Source organism: Apis mellifera, linkage group LG3 (genome assembly GCF_003254395.2).
Source record: "Apis mellifera strain DH4 linkage group LG3, Amel_HAv3.1, whole genome shotgun sequence".
Taxonomy (NCBI): Eukaryota; Metazoa; Arthropoda; class Insecta; order Hymenoptera; family Apidae; genus Apis; species Apis mellifera.
The window spans coordinates 2839132-2864976 of NC_037640.1; the positions used below are offsets into that span (position 1 = coordinate 2839132).

Consider the following 25845-nt stretch of genomic DNA (forward strand, 5'->3'; position numbering starts at 1 on the left):
AATAAATTCACAAGTTACCAATTTAGGTTATATACTAATAATAAATAAGACAACCAGATCTTTTGTAAAATTTTAATGATAATAGTATTTTCAAGTAAATCTTGATATCAGATTTAGTCAAGTTCATTATAATTGTCAATTTAATTGTCATACGATTATAATCTGTTTTAAACAATCTATTAACAAATAGTAAAATATATTACATTTTCTTTTTAGAATAGGTTTTAAATTTAATTAGATAAAAATTTACAATCAAAATATTATATAACAGATATTATATTTAAATACACGTGAAAAAATATATTTCAACTTTGTCGAAAAGGTAACATATCAATTTTACTATCTGACGACAAAGAAATATAAATTATAACAATAAAATATATGATAACAATTACCAAGTTTCTCAGCTCGAGATTGATAAAAACTTTTCGTGGCTGTCGTTTCTGATCCTCTTTTTTTTCTTTTTTCTTTTTCGTCGTCCGACATTCTGAAAATGATTCACAGATTTATCACGATCGAATTTTCGGTATAAGCTATCGATCTCCCAAAAGGGGGGGAACGAAATGACAGCTTCGAAGAATCTTTGAAACCAGTTTCCTAAACTCTTGAGCACCCGAAGGGGGATTCCGCTGTTAAATGTTTACGGAACTCGCAAAAATCGACCGGAGACGTGCAAATTATAATACCTGCTCGCCTTCCACCGCGGAAAGACGAGCAAATTCTTGGAACTTGATTTACTGCCGACAAATAAAAACTTTGGCAAAGGTGTCGCTCTGTTGAACAACCTCTAAATTTTTCGTGGCGATTCTTGGAATTTCGTTTTGTCGGTGCAGTCCCTTCTATCTTAACGACGAGTATAGATGTTTTAGTGATCGTCGTTATCATGTTTAACTATATATATAGACACAAATACAATTGATAGAATCGGGTATGTATACCGATAGGCGATCGAGTTTTATTTCAGCAACTCGATAAAATGAATAATAAATATCAATATTTATTATTCGTGTATTATATCAATTTGTCTATATTATTTAATTTTTAATTTTATAATAAAACTTTTAAAAGTTGAACCATTGTGTCTCTACAATCATTCGATGTGATCAATGATTTCACGTTCGCACAAACTTGACACTTATAAAAAATTCACATTTACTAATAGATGTATTAATAATAACTAAATAAATAATTAATAGTGCAGATTGCTACGATTTATATCGAAAAAAAGAACGAGGGAAAAATCATTGATCGTGATAGAGAACATCGGTTGGTCCGATCTGAGATTAGATTTTAAAAGTCCACTTTGAAAAGTGAATTTTTGGAAGTCGGACTTGTCCTTGCTTTAATTAATGAAGATTGACAAGGAGCACGCCTCTATCCTTCACCTCGCTCGTTTCTCGAGATAACGACCGAGACCAAAGATGGAAAGACCCACGCGGACAGATCTCCGCAGCCTGTTGCGCCTACGCTTTTGATCGCAATTCAAAATCTTATCCGCGTATTAATCATCTAGAAAGACCGTTTTTAGTTGCGAGTTTTTCCAGTCGTTTGAGAGAAAAAAAAAAAAAAGAAAAAGATAAAAAAGTAAAAGTAAAAGAATTTGGTTTCAAAGGAATCGTAAAATTTTTAATTTATTTTTGACGATTATACTTTAGAATATAATAATTTTATCTTCAGAGAAGTCCTCCACTAGGGACTAAAAGTTTTTTTTATACAGCTGTTGTAAAATTATCTTCTCGATATTATTATTTTATTATGATTGATGAATGGTCACGTGCATCGTTTCGTGCGACATCAATATCGTTAGGTGGCAGAAAATATATGAAAAAAATACACGATTCCATTAAAAACAATTTTTAAACAATCCTTATCAATATTTCGTTATACACACGATCGTTCGTTTTTTAAATCTTTTTTTCGTTTAACCAAAATTCCAAAACAGCCGCTCTCTTTCCGTCCAATACCTGAACCCAATACCCCATATATTCCCCAGAAATTCAATAAGAACGACGATCTTCCAATCCCTCCTTCTTCGTTGTCGCGAGAAAAATAGGGGGTGACAAAGGTCACCGCGGCGAGATTTTGCCGCGACAATAACGCACGGAAGAGAAATATGAAAGGAGGAGAAATCTGTGTGATGCGCCGTGGAGAAAGATGGGTGGACCCCTATAGTAAGGGTATTTTCGAGTCCGTGGGGGGGAAGGGGGAGAGGTAGCCAGGTTCCAATGCCCCCAATACTCCCCAGGATGGGATTATCTCCAGGTCAGGTACGGAGGAGCCCGATTCGGTGCATGGATGCAACAATACGCCCAAGGGATCCCCAATGGGATTGCGTAAAATTCGGCCTGTGGAAAGGTGCGTGCGTGCGTGCGTGCGTGTGGGAGTGTGCGCTGGATCTCGCGTATTCTGTGGATCGAGATCGAGGAAAACTACTAGGCGGGGTTCAGGATGTAACGTACGTTTTCCGCGTGCACCGGAAGCCACCGGTTCGAGAATTATCTCGGTTTCGACACCTGCACGCTCTGTGAACACGTGAGAACACGCTCGCGATCGTAGGTAGGTTGCGTAGGTAGAGATATCGTCCCTGAAGATAAATTCTCGAAAGGGGAGATGTCGTTGAACAGAGTGAAAAAAGGACCTAGGAACTTTCCATCACTGTGATGACGACGTAGGCGTGTTATTGCTCCTTGTAACTTTAAGATACGTATATGGACAATATGTGGAAATTAGATTTAGATAGAGTGGAAAATATCCTTTGTCCTCCATCTTTATATTAATTCACCAAACGTTGCTTATATCCAATTTTATCCTATCTTTTTCCCTCTCTGTATTCTTGATAAATTTATTCTCTCATCCGTTGCTCGTTTATCCTTAAGAAAAAAGAAACGTCCATCAAAAAATATGGCTCAACGTACTTTTCCAACTGGTCCTTGATAAACCGTCCCCTTGACCGTTAACAAGAAGAAAGAGAGAGAGAGAGAGAGAGAGATATTTTTCACAGAAGAAAGCGATCGTCCAAGAAGTTAGCCCCCTTACAAACCGTTATATCCGTCCTTTCTGGAGTCAGTTTCACGCGGCTTAATCTCTCAGCCTAGACAAAAGGACGTTTCACGTGTCCTGGTCGCAGGACGAATCGTCCCGGCACGGGATACAGGATGAACCGGTATCCTGTCGCAGGACCGTTGCCAGTGAATTTCTCCTCTCCTCTCCTTTCCTCTCCTCCCGGGGAAGGATATAACGGGGCACGTGGATGGGAATCGAAGAAAACTTGGCCCCAGGCAGAGAAGATGCATATGTATGTCCACGTAGAGGATAGCATAGGCGCTGTGTCCCCCTCCCCCCTTTTGTGCCTCACCGTGATTGTTCCATTGTTACGGGGGAATAGAGGAGACAGGTTTCATTTATGGTCACGTATGGTAATGACTGGAAAGAGAGAGAGAGAAAGAGAGAGACAAGGAAGGTTGGTGGTGGTGGTGGTTCGTGCAAGTGAGTAAACCGGGCAGCCAGTCAAGCAGGATGAGGAATCGTGTCCCGGGATACGAATATAAATTTGCATATTTTCGGCCCGCATCCTTCGACGTCCCACGTGGGAATCCACCAACTTGTGAGTAACCGGTGCTGCGCTCAGAATTCGTGAGCCGAGTGACGATGCTTTTTAACGGTTTCCTTTTGTCAGGGGAGCAGCATCGGGGATCCTGCTCGCGGTCTTCCCCCGTTTTAATAATGGGGGAGAGGTGGGGAAAAGTGGGGAGGGTGCTGCCTACGCGTATACCTTGTTTCTCCTTTTCCAGAGATACGTCTTGGAAATGAGTCTGAATTTTTAAAACTTTCGAAATCTCGATCAAGCATATTTTTTTGGATATCGAGTTTGATTCAATTAAAATTTAATTCTTGGATGAAGAAAGAGAGAGAGAGAGAATGTAAGTATTGCATCGAAATCTTCCTTTAAATTGGAAAAATCGTCGCAGAATAATTATCGAGGTGAATTTTGAATTATTGAGTCATCGATGTCGATGGCCTCTCTCGTTCCACCTGCGCAATCCGCGTGCATATATACATATATATATCTTTGTTCTGCATTGTTCGTGTTCCAACGATATTTTCTTTTTGTCGGTTTCTCTCCCCATTCCGGAATCGGTTAATAAAATTCGCCATTCGAATCGTATCATTGTAGCTCCACTGGCCGGATTCGTAACTTTGATTGCACTCGGCGCATCCTGCGTTCCAGCAACTTTTTTGCGAGTCGTCTGTGCATTGATCTATACTTAAATGCGGTGGCCTTCGTGGGCCAGACGGACAATGAGTTTAGTTCCAATTACGACCTTCCCGTTTCCTGTATTTTAGCAACAAATCGATGAAGAGATTTCAATTCGCATTGGCAAATCTTCTAATCTTCTTTCAACGCACGGTTGTTATCGTTGTATGTTGTCGATATATGATTTCATCTAATTTGTTGTTAATTTTTAGCTGAAAAAGTAATTGGAAAAGTGACTTTGTATTGGAAATATTTAATTATTTTTTAAAAACTTCATTTCTTAGAATAAATAACCATTAATCTATTGGATAGATATTATTAATAATCTATCGCTTTCCTGATGATTGATAAGATACAAGAATTGTTGAAATGAAATTTTTGAAATGAACATAAGATACAAGATAAAGTAGGCGTTAAGATCTTGATTTATGTGAAGATTACAATGACTTTTCAATACAATAATAAGATAACAATTTGCAGGACGACTTAATGGAGCAAAAAGGAACAAAATCCATGCTAAATTTTTCAAACCAAATTATCATCGCGATAAAACTGCTTTATGTATACATACCTGCCGGGTATAATGGTTCGGTATAAAATGGAATACCGTAAATCGAACAATAACGTGTTTTCCTTCCACATTTTCGACCTTACCCATTTTCCAGATCCCGCAAAAACGAGTTCCATGCCGAGAGAAAAGCCCCATTGTGTTTACGAGTGACCTTGGTGGTGTAGATGATAGCGAATGTCTCGTCTACGCCTGCCAAACCTCTCTCCATAGTCTCGTCGAATAATGGACCACCAGGACGGCGTTTCAACCACGGAGACGTGCAATTAGCAACAATGCGGGAAACCCCCCATCGGGAAAGCCTCTGCTAGCTGGCGACCTTTTCAACCCGCATAAATCTCTTCTCAGCCTTTCAGCCTCTTCTTCCACTTCTTCTTCTTCTTCTCCTTGTCCCCTTGATTCTTATACTCTTGCATTCCAATTCCCTACCACCTATCGACACTGTTTTGCCAATATCGTGGTATTTAGGAATTGTTCGAAGAAAAGCTTACGATCATACAATATATTGTTCGATTTTCCGCTCTTCGAAGGAACACCATCGTCCCTTCTTCCTTCTCGTGATGGATGTTGAAAATTGAAACTCCATTTATCCGGCCCAGTGTTTTGCCAGCACGGGTATTTAGGAATCGCGATTCGAAGAAAAGTTTCACGAGCCACGGCCCCACGGGCCTCGAGAAGATGTCGAGTGTTGAGAGATGCTGTGCGTGCAACGGGTTACGCGTACCATCTGTTAAGAGAATTAGTGGATCGCTTGACCCGGCTCGAATCGGCCAAACCTTCTTTTCTCGAATCTCCCCGTGTTTAACCCTTCCTCCTTCGTGAGTCGAGAATCACGAAATTCGAAATCAAGAGCATTGAGAAAAGATCGATTCAGTTTTAAATAGAATTATTTCTCAAATTGGAATTATTCCCAAATTCAAAAGGACTTGCTTTTTCTCGACACAAATTAATAATTAAATAACAAGAAGTGACTTGTATTTTTCTATTGCATCAACTATTTATATTTATGAAAAAATTAATTCAATTTTCAAATACATATATTGAATCTTCCATTCTTCCATTCTTCAAAAATCAATCGAGAAATGATCAAGTGTTTTCAAGCAACGAAACAAGCAACTCTCTTTCGTTATGAAAAAAAGAAATATGAAAAAATTAATTCAATTTCCAAATACATATATTGAATTTTCCATTCTTCTATTCTTCAAAAATCAATCGAGAAATGATCAAGTGTTTTCAAGCAACGAAACAAGCAACTCTCTTTCGTTATGAAAAAAAGAAATATGAAAAAATTAATTCAATTTCCAAATACATATATTGAATTTTCCATTCTTCTATTCTTCAAAAATCAATCGAGAAATGATCAAGTGTTTTTAAGCAACAAAACAAGCAACCCTCTTTAGCGATCTTAATTAATTTTTTTCTGAAAAGAAAAAAAAAGAAGATCCTCGCTTCCGGTCGCAGGCCAATGTCACAAGAGCGATTTCGTAACGAGCCGGCTCGCGAGCGTATCGCGCCTTTATACTTCTACTTCCCGGTTGCGTTTAATGGCAAAGTGGTTAAGTGACTCCTCTCGGTTTTCAGACGATCTCCTCCTCCTCCCTCCCTTTTCTCCATCCTTCTCCCTCCATCCTGCTGCTGCCGCTGCTGGCTTTTTCTCTCCTCTTTTTCTTCTTCTTCCCTTTTTTCTTTCCTCTTTTTCCTTCAAGTTTCGCGCGAAAGAAGGAAGCAGCGGGGGGAGAGCGAGCGTGGACGGAAGAGAGAGAAAAAGCTGCGGGGAAGGGCGATCCTTCGTGTGTGGTCCTCGTGGAGTCCTCGGTCAACTCCGAGGAGCCGAGGTGTCGCGTTGTGTGTGGTATGCCACGGTGTCTTGCATCGCGCCGTCCCACGTGAATCGCCACAAGCGTCCACCAAGCTCTATGCTTGTAACGAGGGGGATGGCTTGGTAAGAGGAGCCGACCCCCTATGGTCCACACTGCTCCACACTTCTCTCCAACACGCCCCCCTGAGAACGATTCGAAAGGGATCGTTGCAATTTTTCAACCCTTAACTGTCGTTAACTCGTGTTGGAGATTTTAAGGCATTATCGTCAAATTGCAATGATGTTATGTATTTTTTATTGTAATGTAATTGAGATTGATTGCAACTTTCTTCGAGAAATTGATATTCATATACGTTCTTTTATTGCTCAATATTTTCAAGATTAATAATAAATAAGTGAAAATGTATGAACGTAATTTTTGAAAAGATCGTAAGGGTCATTTTAATTTGTCTCGCGTTACTGATAGCAGATAATTAAGTAAGAGATAAGAATATTATGGATAACCTATTGGAATATAAAACTCCATTAACGAGATTAAATATTTTCTTTTTCAAGAGAAATTCTAATTCCAATAAATACGAGAATTCGTAGTTATTATTCATAGAATTAGAAAATTGATTTTAAATTATCTTATTTAACCATTACTCCCATTCTTTTTTCCATTATTCGTATTATTATTTACACTACTGTCTCCAGAAAAGTGAGTCCAAGATCCCAAACACGTGCACAAAAAAAAAAAAAGAAAATAAAAAAATGGCCCTAAAAGGGAAGTAGCGAAAGTTTCTCGAGTCCGAGTTGGTCCTCGCGATGCTATTTTTAATCCGAGAGGACCGTGTCATCCGGGGACGCGTCCGTAACCTTGAATAGCGGAAAGAAAAGAGGAGAAAGAGGGAAGGAGGAACCACAGAAAGGGAGGGCGAGGCGTGTGCACGCGCGATGTGGGAGGTCCCTCACGGTTTCTCCGGCCACGAACCGTTCGAATCATTTGTCAATGCAGCCCAGTTTAACGATTCGTCTCACCGACACCGAACTTCTTCCACGGTTTCTGTTCCACGTCTCCTAACGTCTCCTCCTCCTCCTCTCTTTCTCTCTCTCTCTTGCGATGCGTGTTCTATTCATTGGATGGGTCCCCCCTCCTCTCCAAGAATCTTTCTTTCCCCCACGCTCGAATCGTGGTGTGAAATTCGTGATTAATTGTCAGGTCTCGGGGGGGCGGGTTGAGCAGCGAGATTAAAGACCCTTCGGGAGATCGCCAAACCGTGCGTATAGTCTTCGATCAGGGAGGAGAAAGATTCTCGGAAACATCGGATCGAGGGGGATGCCATTAATTCATCCTCGTCGTTAACGACCCCCAAGTACAGTGGTATAGACACTTTGAACAACCGTAACGGAAAGTATTGGAAATATTGTTAGAGTAGTTTGTCAAAGTCGAAGATTAAGAGAGCGTATAATTAATTTAAAAATGATTTTGAAACACTTCTATGCGATATAAATACATATTTTTGAACTTCATTCGATTGAATTCACTATCACACGACATTAAAAATTCTAAATCTCGGAAAAATTTTAGGTATTTCTCGCGAAAGTTGGCGAATATTTTCCTTCCTATATATCCCGTGGTTGCATACCTTCCAGAAATCGAGAAACGTTCCGAAGGACGTTCCGTTGCTCGATGTGCCATCCACGCCACTGAGGGGAGGGGCCTTCACGAAACGTGTTTGAGGAAAGTAAAACTTCGCCTGTTTATTTTTGACCTCGTGAACCATCCAAGGGGTCCCATCAGGTTCCCTCGGACAAGGTAAAACTTTCGCCCTCCCCCGGATCGCCAACCTCACGATAATTCTCTAAAATACTCTACTAGGAAATATATAAACATTTAATAATTTGGAGCATTTCAACGGAGTACATCTTATAAATATTTCCTTCGATTATCCAACAATTGATGGATCGTTTAATTTCCATTGGGTCGATTCGAAGCGATTGGAAAGGCTGGAAATGGCGAGGAAACGTATCGTCGGCGAGGCACCGTTAACCGATCGCATCGTTACGACGCCAGAGAATCTTTTACTACTTCCTAGTGAAGGTGCGGTGCCTGCGAAACAAGCAGGGAATGAAGATGTCATCGAGGTCAACGGGAATAAAGGGCGACGGAAATTGAAGTGAAGGAAGTCACCGTGGGGGTCTTTAGCGGCCGACGAATCTGTGGTTTGCGGAGAGGAGGGGGAGACACGGCTGGAGGGAGAAGTGAAAGCCTTCTCGGCTCGGCGCCAGGGGCCTATTAAAAATGATGCTTAAAGAACGAATTATGGAAATGAGCCGTTATACCAGCTCTGGGTTCCCATATTACCAGACGACTTAGTCCGCTCGCGTTGAAATTACAGGTTGCGCTCGTCCCCCCTCCTCTGCTTCCCCCTCCTGTTCTAAGTCGGGAACAGGCCGAGGGGAGGAATACATTACGTTGATTTTCGGAATTGAAGATTAAAACCTCCCGCCGCGGGGGCTTCTTCTTATTCTTCTTCTTCTTCTTCTTGTGGACGGTGGAGCCCTCTATGTTGCGCGCGAAGCATCTTTCCTTGTTGCGTAACGAGAGAGAAAGAAATTTAATTACGAAGAAAATTTAATTTTTTTTATATTGATATATATATATTGAATGTGGAGGATGATTGACGTTCGTGAGATATTTTTGGGAAAAATTAATTCTGGAGGGCAAATTGTGTAAATATAATAGATAAGAGAGAAGTTTTGAACGAGGATTATTTATTAAGTTGGAAGTTTTCGTTGGATGAAGCTAGATGGAGGCAGAGTGAGGCGACAATGTGACGGAAATAAAGATATCTCTTATCTGTGTGTATCTGTTGAATGAAAAATGATAATATTCAATTTAGAGAATGGCTCGTGGAATTAATTTTCAAACAATCGAAAAATCTCTGTCAGATTCCTTATCGTACGAAATATCTTTCGATTTTTGCCAATTTTTAAGCAAACATAAAGTCTATGATACATCGCTCTTCGAATTCTACCTCTCGATACTTGTGCTCTCCACGTGACTTGGAGGCATCGATCTTCTTCGCCTCCTCTTAATTGAGTTTATTGATCGTGACACATTCCGATCGTGCGTCGAATCGATCTATATTCGTCACGTATAGCATCGTGATATTTTTGCAATCTTGACAACAAAGCTCCAAGTCTTTCGATCAATCAGAATTGAGAATAAAACTCCCTATTTTCCATTAATAAAAAGTTTTTAAAACTCTTTTAATATCCAAACAAAATATTCGAGAGTATTTATCCATTTTCACTTCCTGTAATCATAAAGAAAATTTATAATCTAATCTAATGCCAATTCACGAGAAATGGAGGAGGAAATTTTCAAATCTATTTTCACAATCGAGGAAAGTTGATCATTGCTCTCCACAGAGAATTCAAAAATATTCTCGAAGCTATGAGGTTGAGAAGAGCTGACTAATTATTGTTCACGCGCGATATTTAACGAAAAATCGGCGCGGCATCGCGCGTGAGAACGTCTATAAAGGGTCGAGATAGTTGAACGTCACCCACAATTTCTTCGCGATCTCTCGTAATAACCTGAGATCTGGAAAGGTCAACGAGATTTCTGAGAAGTTCAAATGGAGTGTGCGCGATAAAAAAGAATTAAAGCATAACGTTTGAAAGCTTTCTCGCGTCCATCTTCTTATCTGGCTAAGAAGAAATTGAAGTTAAAGTTCAACGAATCTGATCGAATTGGATCGATTCTATTTACATTATTGTGTGAAGAACGATGATTTACGGTTGAAGGACTCGTTCCACCGTAAAAACTTGCTCCAGCAAAGGTCAGCCCCAGTGACTAATCAGAAAGTTAGTTTCAGAAGATGCGGTTCAAGAAGAGGCTCTTGAATTTGTGTGTGGATCTTTAAAAGTGTTTTTTATTATTGATATAAAATCAAAAGGGTCTATTAGAGAAACGAAACGATTGTCAGTTTGTGATAAAAATATATTCAATCGAGAATTTTGCAACATAGGAAAGAATAATAATTGGGAAAATTCTATTGAAAATTTGATTGAATGTTTAAATTGAAATATGAAATAAAAAATAAAATGAAAAAATGACTGCTTTAAAAGTAAGAAAATTATATCACTTTCATCATATCATATATATATGTTATATGTGTTATATGTGAATGGTTAATAAATATTTTATCAGTTTGAATATATGATAAGTTGTTGATACTAACACCGTTTACGGTGTTAAGAACTTCCGAGCTCAAGTTTGCTGAATTATGTACATAATTGAAGCAACTTGCAATTTAGCGTTATTGTGTACCAGAATGACTTGTCGAATTCTCGACAAGCTTATGATTTTTCTTCCAAATTTTATTGCCCAAATTATTCATAATCGTTTAATTGCAATTCTCTCTTTCGTGTGCGATGGAATTTTAATATTTCCAAATTTATTAATCTCTAATTTTCGAAAAGAGTTTGAAAAGATAATTTGTTGAGCAATTCAAAATTATTTTTAAAAAAGAGTCAACAAGAGTAGCATAGAAGACAACTTATCAAAAATAAAAAAAATTGATGACATTTTATTTTTTATTTGTTGGAATATGTAAAATTTTTTTTATCAATCGTTTTGCTCTCTATTTGTTTTTTTAAGATTGCATTAATAGTGAAAAGCTTTAAAAGATTTTGAATTTAAAAATAATTATACTAAAACTTCTGCACATACTTAAATAATTTGTTTTTCTCACGGATTCATGTCCACTGCATAACGATGTTTGCATCAGGTATTGAGTGGAATCCAACGGAGCTTTACTCAACTTGTTATCACGTATTCCATCATCATAAGTCAACAGAAAAAAATATCGTTTTGAAAAAAATAAAGTTCTCTTATCTTTCAATCGACGCAATTACGTGGTGGTAATCTTTGCTGAATTTAGAGAAAGCGATAAGATACGGCGCAATCACGTTGTTGCTTTTACGATTCCTCTTCGCTGGGTGGCAGAACTCGAAAACATGAAATTGTTAGATAAAAACATTGATAATAATTGATAATTCTTGATAATTCTTATATGGTTGAATGATCTTCAAACAATTTACAATTGGAAAATTTCTCTTGTATCATTCCTTCAATAAATCTTCTAAAAATTAAGAATAAAATGTAACGAATACAGAAATGAATAACATGTCTTTAATCGTTAATCATTTATAATGATTCAAATCTTTGTCTGGCATTTGCTTGGATGTGAAAGGAGTATACTAATTGCTCGAATCTGATCAGACTACCAATATACTATACAGACTACTACAACATCAATTAATTCATGAAAATTTAAAAGGAAAATTTTTTCCTTGTTACCAATGTTACCAATTGTTTTGTATTTTTCAAGCCCAAAGAGATCTGTGCTTATTAATTATTTCTTCAGTTTTTTCAATTTTTCAAAATAAAATTTGTACTATTCCTATAGAAAGATCGATTAAATTGATTATTTAAAAAAAAAGTTGAAACAAAATTATTTTAAAAACATGAAGAATTGGCATATCTCGATGGACAATCCAATAACGTTTGATAATCGATGCAATATCAAACAACATCGAGTACAAACGATAGAAGAAAACGATACAGAGGAGCCTCGCGAAAGGAAGCGCAGCGGGCAAGTGAAGCGGTGAGCGGTGCCGCGTTCTTTATAAAGTGGTCACGTGACCGCGCGGGCTCGACGAATCAGCAGACAGTAGCGCCGTCACGTCGCCGCGAAGGGAGCCGAAGAAACACGAAGCGAGACGAGGAAGAAGCCGCAATGGAAGAAGATGAACAAAGGATAAACCGCGGAGGAGGAAGAGGCCGGCGAGGCTGGGAGGAAAAAGAAAAGAGAAGATAAAACGAAAGTTCGCTTCTTTCTCGGTAGCGAGGTTCAAGTCGGCGGAGAGGTAGAGGACCCCCGGCGTGCTCTCCTGCTGTGACCGGTAGCTATCCTCTGTCCCGTTCGTAATACCTATGGGTTTATATGTGTGCGCGCGCGCGCGCGCGCGCGCGTGCATCGTGATCCAGAGAGACGTGTGTGTGCACACACACGTACACGCTACGCTCGTCGTGCGCGGCCGTGGACGATCGTGATGCCTGGAAAAGGACCGGAGGCGCACGCCATACCGATATTAATATTCCATCCTGAAACGTGATAAATCACCGAAGGATACGTCGTTCATCCCCAGCGGCGTCCTCGTCGCCGCTCTCGTGTTACCCCGCAAGGTCACCACACCGCGGCCCCCTCCACACCACTCACTCAACTACCATTCGATTTCGAGGATTCCGTGCGAGTGACGCGATCCTCCAGATCGTTCGAGGGACGACAATTATTCTAATTGGTTCGACTACCTGACCGAGACGCCGGGAACGCCCTCCCCCTTGCGTTTGAGAAAAGCTCGGAGGAATAATCCGGTGTTAGAGAAAGAGGGTTCTTTCGCCATTCAGACGATGGGTTGTTCCAGTTTGCTTAATAAGTAGACGGATCCGGTGGTTGCACTCGAATTAGGTGGTCCAAGCTCTCTTCTCCCCCGTGAGACAAAGGTTGTCGACTGGTTTCGACTGGACGGGGAGAGATTGGTCATTCCTTTCGTGAGAATTGTGGGAAAGGATCGGCTAGGAAACACTTACGTGCAAAAGTTTGTTGGTAGATCGATCGAACGGGGGGGAGGGGGGATCGAAGCGGCTCTCGAGGGTCATCGAAGGTAACCGCGGGGGTTTCACGGAATTCACGTGGGTTTTCGCAGAGAAGACAAGAGGCCACGGCACTCTTCCTCTCTCACGGCACTCGAGGCTCGCGCGGGTATCGATGGAAAAAAAAAAAAGAGCAGAACCACGGCCGACTGGTAAACCCCCAACAGCGCGATCGAATAAAAATGTGCGCCGAGGACGTCTACGTTAGACGACGCGGTACCGCGAGGCGAGCCACCAGGGAATTTCAACCCCCGCTGCGAAGGCCGACTGCGAAGACCCTATACTCGGTCCTCGCGAGAGACCGATACCCTGCACCCTGCTCCGTTCACAGGGTATTTCTGTAGTGGCAGCCACACGCAAAGTGCCACGCGTTCTATATATGCCGTGTTTCATTGCCTCGGCGCAAAGTCGGAACGCCGCAAACGCACACGGGTGCCGTGTAAATTCTTGCTCGGAGGTCCGTGAACTTGGAGGCTCGTCTCCTTCTGCTCGTCACCCTCCCATAAATTAACAAAGAGGTTAGATGGATCTTTGATCCGTTTGGGAATTGAATTTTTAAGGGAGCGTGGAAAATAATTCTTTCTTACCTTAGTGATTAATTCCTTGGAATGTCGAATATCTGAATTGCTTGGAAGACAAATTACGTAATTGGTTAAACGACCTGAAAGAAGAAAATTTGTTGTATTAGTTCGAATACTTAACTCATTCTGGTCTTGCATAATTAATCATTTAAATATTCGAATATCAATGCTGGTTGAATGCTTCTAAATTAATCCTTTCTTACAATAATTTCTAAATTTGTTAAAATAGAAAAAACATGTACATTTTTTTACTAAATATTATATAAATTAATAGGTGAAAATTATTTATTCGAGTGGGATCTCGGAAATTTCCTCTGAAGCCGAAGATGCTTCGCTGGTGGAATACCAAAATCAAATCTAAATGAAAGATCGAAGATCCTCGGTGGGGCCAAAGGGTAGAGGTATCTCTTGTCGGCGTTCCATGTAAGCCGCGCGACAAGGACCAGATGAGCTTGAAACAGAGAGAGAAATAGGCAGATAGATAGAGAGAGAGAGAGAGAGGGTGTGTGTGTGGAAGGATCAAGGGAAAGGGCTATCTCCGGCGGATCTCAATCTAAAAACTCGGAACATATTTTCTCGAGTTTAGAGTCGGGTTCGGGGTCTCATTGGTCCTCGTGGAATCTTCGTCTTTGACCGTCCGTCTTTCTTCTCCAACCTTTTCATCCTTTCTCCATCCTTTTCTCGGTCTCTTCTACCTGTTCGCCGCGTTCTTTGAGATCAAAGCGTGCCGACGCCGGCAGTTCGGTCCGTGGGGTGTCATGCGAGAAGGAGGATGGGGAATTCAGTGGATGGAAGGGGGAAGAGAGAGGAAGAGAGAGAGAGAGTAGTTGGTACCGTATTATCGTTAATATCCTCGAGTAGAGCCGCTGGGGGTGTTTCATGGAATCACGGTTGCACAGATTAATCTAATCGTTCTTGTGAATTTTTTAGCTTGATCTTCGAAATGGAGAGAATGCAACTTTTTATAAATTTGTATGCTTCTATATACCTCCTGAAATATCAAAATAACGATATGATTTTCTCGATTTCTTATTTTATTACTTTTAATGTATATTCCTTGTTTTTCTTTCTTAAGAATAATTTAATTTGAATATAAAACAAAGAATAAAATATAATTTTGAAGATAACTGCAAAATCAATTGTATGTATATCTCTTTTTCATTATCCTTTTCCTATAAAATTAAAATTAACTTATTATTATAAATATTTTTATATTTCTGTTTTAGTGAATATTTAAAATTTCGTTCAAAGTCGCGTGGAAAAAAATGAAAAGCAACATATTTAAAACATCGACTGAATAACCAAAGAAAGATCTTGACGATATGATTGGTTGAAAGTTGGGATCAGGTACCGATCATTTTCGAGTTAAGATCAGGAGACAATAGCAGCCTGTGTTCCCCGGGAAATCCTTAATTTTTTTTTTTCTTCCTTTTTTTTTTCTCTCCAACGTCTATCTTCCGTCTGGCATCTGTTGTGTCGCCACCAGGATATCGTGAACCATTCTTTGTCTCCTTATTATGCCAATCCTCTAATGTTTCTTTGATCGTTCCTTAATCTCTCCTCGAGAATCGTTTCCATCATGTACGCGTACAATATGGCTTCTTGCGTCATAAGAGAGGTTAAACGGGAATAATTCATGAAACGAAACGATCATGTGATTCTTGAAAAAAGGAAAACACGTTGATTCTTGATTTATATTCTTCATATATTTTCATATAGGAGTGTGATTAAGTTAAAATTTGATTGATGTCATAAGATAAGAAAGTCTGTGAACTCAAAATATAAAATTTAAGATTCAACAATTTATGCAATCAAAAATAATGATAATTTTTAATTTTGTAAATAAATGTAGAATACAAGATTCTATTTTTTTGGAGAAAATTAGATTTGAAAATTCATTGAGTGATGCACTTAAACACCGACTGTTTTGTTTGGATTTAGTATCTGCTATTTCTATTTATGTTTATACTCAATGCGAGTAAAGGCCATTAAAGAAAAAACATACAATTTTTTCATTACGAATGGTTGTATCGGCGATATCGATAATGATACAAAATAATAACATCCGAATGGCATAATATATAAACATCGTCAATATTTATATCTCTTAATGGTTAATATTACGAGGGGACCATCTTTTATCATTTTAATATGAAAGAAGTAACATGAAGTTTATTTTACAAATAAATTTGACAAATTATAAGTATAATTATTCTGTTTAATTTAAAATTGTAAAATAATGAAAAACTAATCCATAATTTTTTTCTTATAGTGTTAATTCATTGATATTGTGCAAGAATTCAATGAAATTAAATCAATTCTCTGATATATTGCACATTAAAATGAAAAAAATATAGATTATAGATTACCTAATGGAAAAACCGGGAAAATAATTGAGAAACACTGGCTTTGATAATAATAGGTGGATCTTGAAGGTGGATCTTGACACGTTTATTAACACGTATGAAAAACAACAAATTCTGACCTACGATTCAAGATTAGATTACTATCCGATGTGGAAACGTCAATAATCTTGAGTTGATAATTACTGTGGAAAATCTTTTGATTTTTGATTAGGAAATACATATGCATCAATCTTGGAAATATAAAAAAAAATTGAAATTAATCAAAAAATTATTTTCAAAGAAAATTATATGAAAAGTTTTTCATGGAACACAATATTCATCTTCTTTCAAAAGATCACAAATCTTCTCTATTTTCTTAGTTTTGTTCAGCAAAAGGTCGTGAGCCTGGGGAATAAGTCCCGTTTGATTTTTCATTTCGCAAAGAATAGACCATTTATCGTAATGTTCACGGTTGGTTGGTGTACATCTGCTCTATGACCAGAAGAAATACCTCTTTTTCCTGAGAGAGAAAACGGTCCCTAGTAATTCTTGTTTATTCCTTTATTTAAAAGCAAAAATAATAATTAAATGATTTTCATAATTATATAATTTTTATTACAAATTAAAAATCATTATTTTTGCTCAAATTTACACGGAAAATATATATTTACGCATATATACTTATATATGTTCAAAGATAGTCGGAATTGCAATTAATGAACGTAATTTAAAGAAACTACATGCATCTGCCAGACACGACAATTTGAGCGAAGATAGAACGCGTGATGATTATTGACAGCTCGTTGATCTCTTCAGTTGCACGCAAAAATGTTTTATAATGATCAAATGCTATAGAAATACAAGGAATTCAAGGACAATTCACGAGCGAAATGAAATTTAAACTATTCAAATTTTGAATGTCTAATTGTATCCAAGAGAGATTCGATTTTTGGATAAGTGCATCGAATTATGATTATTTGCAATTATTTTTTCGTTATCTATTTTCTGTATCGCAAATCATCAGAGCAATTATCACGATTGATGGTTTCCATTCACTTGCGTAACTCGAAATTTTTCCTTCGTTAAGATAGTCCAACACTTGACGTCATAAACCTAACCTAACAATAGCATACCTCACTGTATTTACGAAAACGATGGAGAGGATTTTGATTATTTGTTCCTCGATAGGATCTGCTCTTGAGAAATTCTTTTTCTTCAATATCTTTCATTCTATATCATATTTTATATGATTTTCTTCTGCATATTTTTCAATGGGCATTAACACATAGCGTTCAACCGATTCTTCTTAGATAATCAATTTACCTAATGTTAATTTCACTAATTTCTTTTCAAGATAAGAACCAAATAAACAATTATCGATCAATTATCAAATCTTGATTAATTTATTGACGATGGTTATTACGATTCCGAATATATCACATTTTTTCGATCAAAAATCACTAGAATTTCAAATTCAACGAAATTTCGAAACACGAACGCGAGAGGGCGCCCACCCACGGTGTGAGCGCGTGTTCCTGACTACGCTGAAATTTTACCTTGTGGAAAAGAATTAGTCAAGTCGTGTAGTCTGTTGACTCAGCTTGCAAGCGTCCATTCGCGCCAACGCGTTAATGCAAGTGGCGATAACATGCGCCTACTTCTCGAAGATATGTAGGACTTTGTTCTCCTCGGCTTAGCGAGGGAATGTCCGTCGCAGGGGGGATTTAAAAAAAGGATCAACACAGGAATAGCTGTGTTCCTAAATTCGACGTGTCATGGCACCCGGCCAAAAGGGATACCTATTCGTTTCGTACCTGTCGGGATCGTGACCTCTTTATTGTTCTTTTTCTTCGGGTGGATCATGGGCAAAAGGACCCTTCTCGATTTTTGTTTCCATCGGCTATAGATGCATTCAGAAGTCGCTACTGGCAACTCGACGTGGCGCCTGGCGTGGCTTGAATAATCGAGCTAATGCGTCGTATCGATGTTGAGATATTGATGGTAGGAAATTCGAGAAGATTGACGATTTCTTTCGTCAATTTTCTTATACAGTAACGATTTTTAATTTTTTATCTGATAATATGTAAAAATTATATACAAAACTAGAATTACTAAAATTTTATGACATCAAAGAATATATTATATACTTTTTTATCGATGTGATATATAAGTGGACATATATTTTTGATTTATTTAAAATAAAAAAAAATTTTATTTTTGTTTTAAAATAGAAATAATATAATTTTTTTTCTACTATGTATTAAATAATATTTAATGATATATGAAAAATATTTTGTCCAATTTCTTATATATTCAAAACTATTACGTTTTAAATATAGATTACAGCAGTGGTTCTCAACCAACGTATCGCGAGAATATTTTTATTATAATTTTAACAAATAAAAAACTATGTAATATTTAAAATATGTGAATAATCGATCAATGTAACAATTAAAAATTATTAATTGTCTCTATAATATTAGCTAGATTGAAGCGTTGATTTTTTATTAATATTATAGATGCCTTCTTGTTTAGTGATTTTTTTAAATAGAAAAATTATAAAAAATATTAAAATATATTGATGATATTTTAAATAGATAATAATTTTTTTTTAAAATTATGATATATCGTGAAAATTTATGTAATTTTAAAATATATGAATAAGAAGATTAAGTTGGTAATTATTATAAATTTATGTTATAGAAGTATTTTTGTTAAATATAAAAATTTCATGTATGTATACAATAGAAAAATAAAAAACTACGACGTAACGAATATATTAACTGAATATATATCTTCTGAATTTTTATATGATTGCCCTTTGAACTAATGTAATATAAACAAAATTGACCATTTGAACTAAACGTATCAAAGACTACTTTTTACGAATATTATAATACTATTCGGTTATATTTCAAAACTTAATAGAATTAATTTGTCTTAATAGAATTAATTTATTATTTTATAATAATTAATTATAATTAATTTTCTAATAGAAATTAATGTGTACGATATCTGACAATAAAATTTGCAAATTTATTATAGTACTATATACTTGTAGTTATAGGTTATAAATATGTAACGATATAAAAAAAAATTATAATGAATATTGTAACACAATTATTTTTTTTTACTAGTTCAAAATTCTTTTGGAAAAAATAATTTTCATTTTAATGATATTAATCAAGAGTAACTGTGATTTTAAAAAAAATACAAAATATTTTTAAAAGTATTTTTGCAGCTTTAAAACCCATTCTACAAAAGTATTTTCAAAATTGTTTTGAAACAAAACAAGGCACTAATATTGATGATTTAGCTTTTCAAGATTCCAAAGACAACTTTGAAAGTGATCATAATGATATTCAGCATCAAGTTTAATAATTTTATAACAATTTTTTATATAGAATTGTATACTTTTACAATTAAAAAAAAATCAAATAAAGAAGTAAAAGAAATTGCTTAACTTAATGTCCTTGCATTACAAGTTTTTCTATTACATATTTCTTTAAATAATTATTACCTTTCACAATATATCCCAAGCAATTGATTAACGATAAACGATTATTAATCTACCTATAATTACCAAACAAATTACAATAATTAAAACAATTATTGTCAAACTTGTTCCACTTTCCATTTCTATAATTCTTCATTTTTGAAAAGATCGGTAGGTCTCTTCAAGCTCATTCGAATCGAATCCACTGACGTATCCATATGCGGAGACGTTTACAAGGAGCGAGAAGATTACTGTCGTCTGTTATCATCGTTGGTGTATTAGTGTGAGAGGAAAGAGGGGTATGGGGCGTTATCAACAACGATAGCGCGGCTATATATAAAGCTGTCCGTTCGTCGTTGACATTAGTTCGATATTCGTCGCGGTCTTTTCTTCTTAATACATATTTTCTATCGTGTCTTCCATTTTTTTCTCTCTCTCTCCGTCTTCTTTTTCGAGTATCATCGATATACGTCTTGACTTATACGTCGTTTGTACGCGATTCATCATCATCATCCCTACACAACTCCGATCATAGGCGCATCACGCTCCAAGATAAGAATAAGGAAAGCTAAGAGCTTTTAGAGTTACAATTTATACACGGATCAAAACAGAGGGATAATAGAAAGGAAAACTGAAAAGATGAAGGCGACGGTGTTCTAGCGTCGGCTAGTAAACCGAACGCTCTCCCCAACTTTCAACATTTTCTGCGTTTTTCCACGCGCCACGAAGCTCGATCGGAATTGCGGATCGGATTTGAAATATCGTTCTAGAAAGACGACGGCCACCGTGAAGAAAGAGTACCCACGTTTGATGAATCTGTTGCGGGCCAGCCTAGTTATGTTCTCGATCGAGTACAGCAAACAATTCCTGAGCTACCGTATACTCAAGTCGAATCGGTTCAAGTACATCTGACGATACGGACTCGGACTAAGTGTGGTAAAAGGGTGTGCGCTACGGCGAGAGTGTATATGTGAGAGTACTGTGCCGTGTTCGACTTATTGGGAACGGATAGTCCGGATAGAGGGATCGAACACAGAGAAAGAAAGGGGCCGGCAAGACCTGGAAAGTCTTGTTCGTGATTTTCACCGATGCGTCCATCGTTTCCTACCCCCGATACGGTCTGAGGAAACGAGGAGACGTCCGCCGTTTTCGAAAACACTTTCGAAAACGCGACAAAATCGCGAAAGAAGAATTTATAATCTAAAATAAAGAGGTGATACGAACCGATCAGATAGATATATAGCAGCCGATGGAATGCAAGATTAAATTGATTTTAAATAAACGAAAATATATTGTCAACCTATCGTCAACCTTCCAAATCCATTCGTAAATCATATTTTTCATACCAAAGTGAGCACGAATCGATACCATACATTCACAAAATTCTCTTTGAATTGAAAGTCTAAAAATTTTTATAAAGGGCAAGTTTGCACGTTTCTGGTCGAATTCGATTAAAAAGAAAATATATATATATAAAAAAAAAAAAAAAAAAGAGAATAAAAATGATCGTTTACGTCCCGGGTAGAATGCCAAGCCACGTTGGTGCGTACGGCTCCGTTCGTTATCCTGGCACGTTGCTAGGAGCGATACCGGGTTTTTACAGCCCGATTTCCGGTTACCCGACTAGCCCAAACATCAACTACTACGGGAGCCTCAGCCTGCATCAGCAAGCACCGCTAGACCTTCCGGTTTGGCCGCGAAGCATGCCGGTCGAGGAAGAACTCGGAACTTCCCCATCGACCGCGTTGCCCGGTTTGGGAGTGTCGCCTGATGGTTTGACGAACGGTGGCCCACCGAGCCCAGTGCACAGCGATTCAGACGCCTCCAACTCCAGTTTGGAACTCGGCTCTATTCGACGGGGAGAGAATGCCCAACTAAAGTGCAGGTAAACTATATCACTGTTTTCTTTAAGCTTTAGAGATCTGAAAATCAAAGAAAGATCCAAACGAGGTCATAAGATTTCTAATGAATTTTTATAGAATAAAGCAATGTAAGTGTAGTTGAAATATTTAAAATTATAATATACTAAGACATGATTGAATAATTTCATTTAAATATCGCTGAACTTATATGCATAATATTTGTTTATAAAATATGAATTGATATAAGTAATTCATATCTTATATACCAAAGAATAATTCAGAGCAATTTTGTAATATTTTGTCAAGGACATAAAAAATTATTCAAATACAATGTAGGAAAAGATGTTCAGTTTCTAACAAAAAAAAATTCTGTGTAAAATTTCATAAAAAATAGAGTAAATTAAGTTATGATCCTTCTTATGTCTTTACTATTAGATGGACAATCAATTAATGTTAAATATTTTTAAATTATCTAAAAATTTTTAAATTATCATATTCATTAAAGAATCTATTTACTCTAATCATTGCGAAATATATGTTCATTTATTATTTCACTTAGAATTCTAATAGTTGAGATAATAAGAGTTTTATTAAGATTATCCGAAAAAAATCTCGAAAGCTTCGAATTCAAATATAGAATCGTAAAGATATTTTGCTAATACCTTCGAGAATATTTATTTGCATTGAAAAATAGTTTGCAAATACGTAATAACGAGATGTTATCTAAATTGAGCATGGATTTGTTTCTTTGTCCTCTCCTTTCCTCTACGAAATCTGAAACGAATATTTATCTCCGGTTCTGCATCTCGTTATCAATAAACAAGAAACTAAATATCAAAGTACTTACTTATTTCTATCTCTTTCTACAATTGATTCGTTCAGTTGACTGATTTTCTTTTTTTCCATTTTTGTTTTATTTTTGTGTTTTTTATTTGAATTATTTGAATCAAGAATGAGTTTTCATGCAAATCTCGCGTAGTTTATGCGCGCTTCTCTTTAAGTGACACTAATTTATCTATGGCACACATACGCGTCATTCTGGTTCTAATCAATTTCCTATATTCAATGGAATATCAAAGAATTCATTTCTTTCCATGTTACTTTTTCTTTTTCTTGTTTCTTCTTGTTTCAGAGAAATTTCCAATTAAGATGTACCACGAGTGTTTTTAAGGAAACGTCAAAAAAATTCGTAATTTTTCTTATATTATTTATAGTTCAATTCAATTTTCCTCAAGAGAAATTTGCAAGAGAAAAAAAAGAAAAAAATAAAGATTAGAAATAAAAATAAATATAATATTTATTTATTATAAGCACAGCGATATATAATTGTTAAGGACATAAAATTCTAATTTCGTTTTATTCTTACCTTTGACAATGAGGACTAACAAAAGAACGAAGATTGAGAGTTTAAAGATTTGAAGAATTTATGTTACATTATGTTATATAATATATATAATACATAATAAATACTATAAAAACACTAGGTCATTTTTAAAGGTCTAGAATCGAGACTTTGACAAATCTAAGTGTTTACTGTTTCAAAGAAAATGTCAGATTTCGATAACCCCGAAATAAAGATTTCTGATTACTCAGCAATATCGTATTTGTAAATTTCGTTCACGATATATTTCGACGAGATTTTGGGTTTAGATGTGATCGTTTATCATGGTCCAATAATTCATTACATTCATTTTGCATGTGGTAACTTCGTGAATTCGGGAATGTCTGTTTCATTATCGTAATCACACACGTTATTTTTGTCATCGTTGAATCACGATATTCGTCATGTGACAAATCCTCCATTTTTTCTGAAATTTGATAAGTGACGAATTCTTCCTTTCATATAGTTGCTGAGATTATTAAACAGCAATGAATATAACAGCAATGAATATACAGCAATGAAATAAAAAAAGAATAATTGTATACAGTTCCGGGGGAATTAGATGGTGAACATCATTACCTTGATCCGCAACCTTTTACACAACATGGCCGTTCACAGAATACGACGTTTAGCGTGATAAATAGCGCATGCGTCTAAATAAAGTGATGTCAAGCGACGCCAATTGCACAACGGACGGAATTGGTATCAATTGGTCGGTTGGCGGACATTCTTGACGTAAATCATGCGTCGATATTTCAACTGAATGCCATTCCACTCCGATTACGTTTCTATACGTCGACTCTGGTACACGTGATGGCATGCTACTTGTTTCTTCTAACCTTGAAAAAGGGAAGAATACGTATAAGTTTCGAATCGAATGAAATTTCTTAAAGATTTATACGTTTCTCTTCGAGGAATGAAAGATACACTAGGGTTTCAATCAATCAAATGATCAAAATGCACAAAGTGATTCTTCTTGCGCGTGTTGGATATATTTAGAATTTCTCGGTATATGAGTGACTGGAAAAATAAGTAATATAAATAGATTGATTGACGGGAAGAACTCGAAGATTCGAGATATTGGCCTTAAACAATAATTATCTTATAAACGGGTCGATTGCTAGAAACAACCGAGCGATCAAAGATCAATATCCTTAAACGTTTCACGACTGCGTATTCTCATGTACATGAAACGTATACTTATGCTTCCGATGCTTGGAAATGATCATGTGAGATAAATTGAAATCACACTACTAAGATTAAAGACTAACACATTCCGTTCCAATTTGCAGATGGCAGAATTGTGGTCGTTGGTTCACGTCCTTGGAACAGCTGGCAGGACATGTTGCACGATTGCATGCTGCGCCAGGACCACGTGGACTCTTCTATTGTGGCTGGGAAGGATGTGCCAGAGGTGAACGTGGGTTTAATGCTAGGTAAAGAGTTTTTCATTTTGCATGATTTCAAATCGACTGAATTTCAATCCTTACTTCATCGCATTTTTCCTTTTCTAGGTATAAGATGCTGGTCCATGTCCGAACGCACACGAATGAGAAGCCGCATCATTGCTTTCAATGTGATAAAAGTTTCAGCAGAGCGGAGAATCTGAAAATTCACGCTCGTTCCCATACAGGTGAACGCCCTTATGTCTGTCCTGTCGAAGGTTGTAATAAGGCCTACTCGAATTCCTCGGACAGATTTAAGCATACCAGAACTCACGCCGTGGACAAGCCTTACTGTTGTAAGGTTCCCGGTTGCCCGAAGAGGTACACTGATCCCTCATCTTTGCGCAAGCATGTAAAAACATATAGACACTACGTAAACAACAATGATAAAATGCAAGAGAAGAGTTTCGAGGAGAATAATTCTCAGGAAAAGACAAGGTTCGATACCGTTTCACCAGAAAAGCAAAGTAGTAGTACTCACTCTGAATCGTCTGATAAAAAGGACAGTAGCATCGAAAGCAGCATGTCAAGTTCGAGTCCGAAAGCTAGCAATAGTTTTGAAGAGCAGAGGAATTTTGTCGAGTGGAATAACATGTATAATCTTCACGACCAACGTAAAGAACCGGAACAGATAACACCTACAAAAACGTACGAACAGGAAGTGAAAATTTATCCGAGGATCTATGACGACAGTTATATAATACCGGAAAGAATTCAAGTGAATCCTATGTATGTTTCTAATAATACGATCATTAAAGGAAGCCCACCACGATCGATTCAATCGCCTCAGACCAGTCCGCATCACGTTCCTGATACGTTGCCCCGCATCGGAACACAGTCGACACCTATTAAGATCGAAGAATCCGTTGAATGTCCCAGCAAAATTAGCTCTGTTGATTACAGAAATATAGAGTCGATCATTAACAGCACACCATGTAAAAAGGAAAATATTGGGATTAGTGATCCTGTGAGACATTCTGTGATAAAACGAGCAGAAGATCTTAAGATGGAAGTCGAGCAAATGCCGATCAAGGAAGAAATTTGTAAAGATACCACCGATTGTTGTTGTCGTCATAAATGTTGCGTACATAATAACGATAACATTTTGGAAAAAACAAAGATCCTTTCAGATTTGATTCTTAAAACGCAGAATCCTTTATTTAGACACCTGTTAGGCACGGTAGATTTGCAGTACGGATTGCAGAATATGTGGGGTAACATCGTGGATACGAACAATACCTGCGGACAAGATCTTCGAGTTAAGAATGAGAATGTTGTTGAAATGGAGCAGGATCTTCCATTAGATTTAACGATTAATAAATAAAGAGAATTTTAAATCACATGGAAGTTAGCTTTTCAAAAAAAAGAAAGCTATCTATAAGAA

At 37.0% G+C, this 25845-nt stretch overlaps 1 protein-coding gene and 2 long non-coding RNA genes across 4 annotated transcripts; 1 reads left to right on the forward strand and 2 right to left on the reverse strand.

The window, feature by feature from the left end:
* Nucleotides 1-1622: 1622 nt before the first annotated feature.
* LOC102654134 lies at nucleotides 1623-18804 on the reverse strand. 2 transcript variants are annotated; one of them, XR_003304358.1, is made up of 4 exons: nucleotides 17411-18804; nucleotides 11366-16836; nucleotides 8271-9944; nucleotides 1623-6825 (listed from the first exon to the last, which is right to left on the reverse strand). It is a non-coding gene; the product is annotated as an uncharacterized LOC102654134 (long non-coding RNA). The 2 variants fall into 2 exon arrangements; XR_003304357.1 differs by lacking the exon at nucleotides 1623-6825 and having other exon boundaries at nucleotides 9512-9944; nucleotides 11366-16797.
* A 999-nt stretch (nucleotides 18805-19803) lies between these two features.
* Nucleotides 19804-25837, forward strand: LOC100578226 (zinc finger protein GLI1). Its single transcript, XM_003249259.4, has 3 exons — nucleotides 19804-21658; nucleotides 24309-24452; nucleotides 24531-25837. The coding sequence occupies exons 1-3, from the start codon at nucleotides 21276-21278 to the stop codon at nucleotides 25783-25785; spliced, it is 1782 nt and encodes a 593-aa protein (XP_003249307.1). The 5' UTR covers nucleotides 19804-21275; the 3' UTR covers nucleotides 25786-25837.
* On the reverse strand, nucleotides 21341-24302 carry LOC102653875. The gene is made up of 3 exons (XR_001702399.2): nucleotides 23596-24302; nucleotides 23002-23443; nucleotides 21341-21695 (listed from the first exon to the last, which is right to left on the reverse strand). It is a non-coding gene; the product is annotated as an uncharacterized LOC102653875 (long non-coding RNA).
* Nucleotides 25838-25845: the final 8 nt, after the last annotated feature.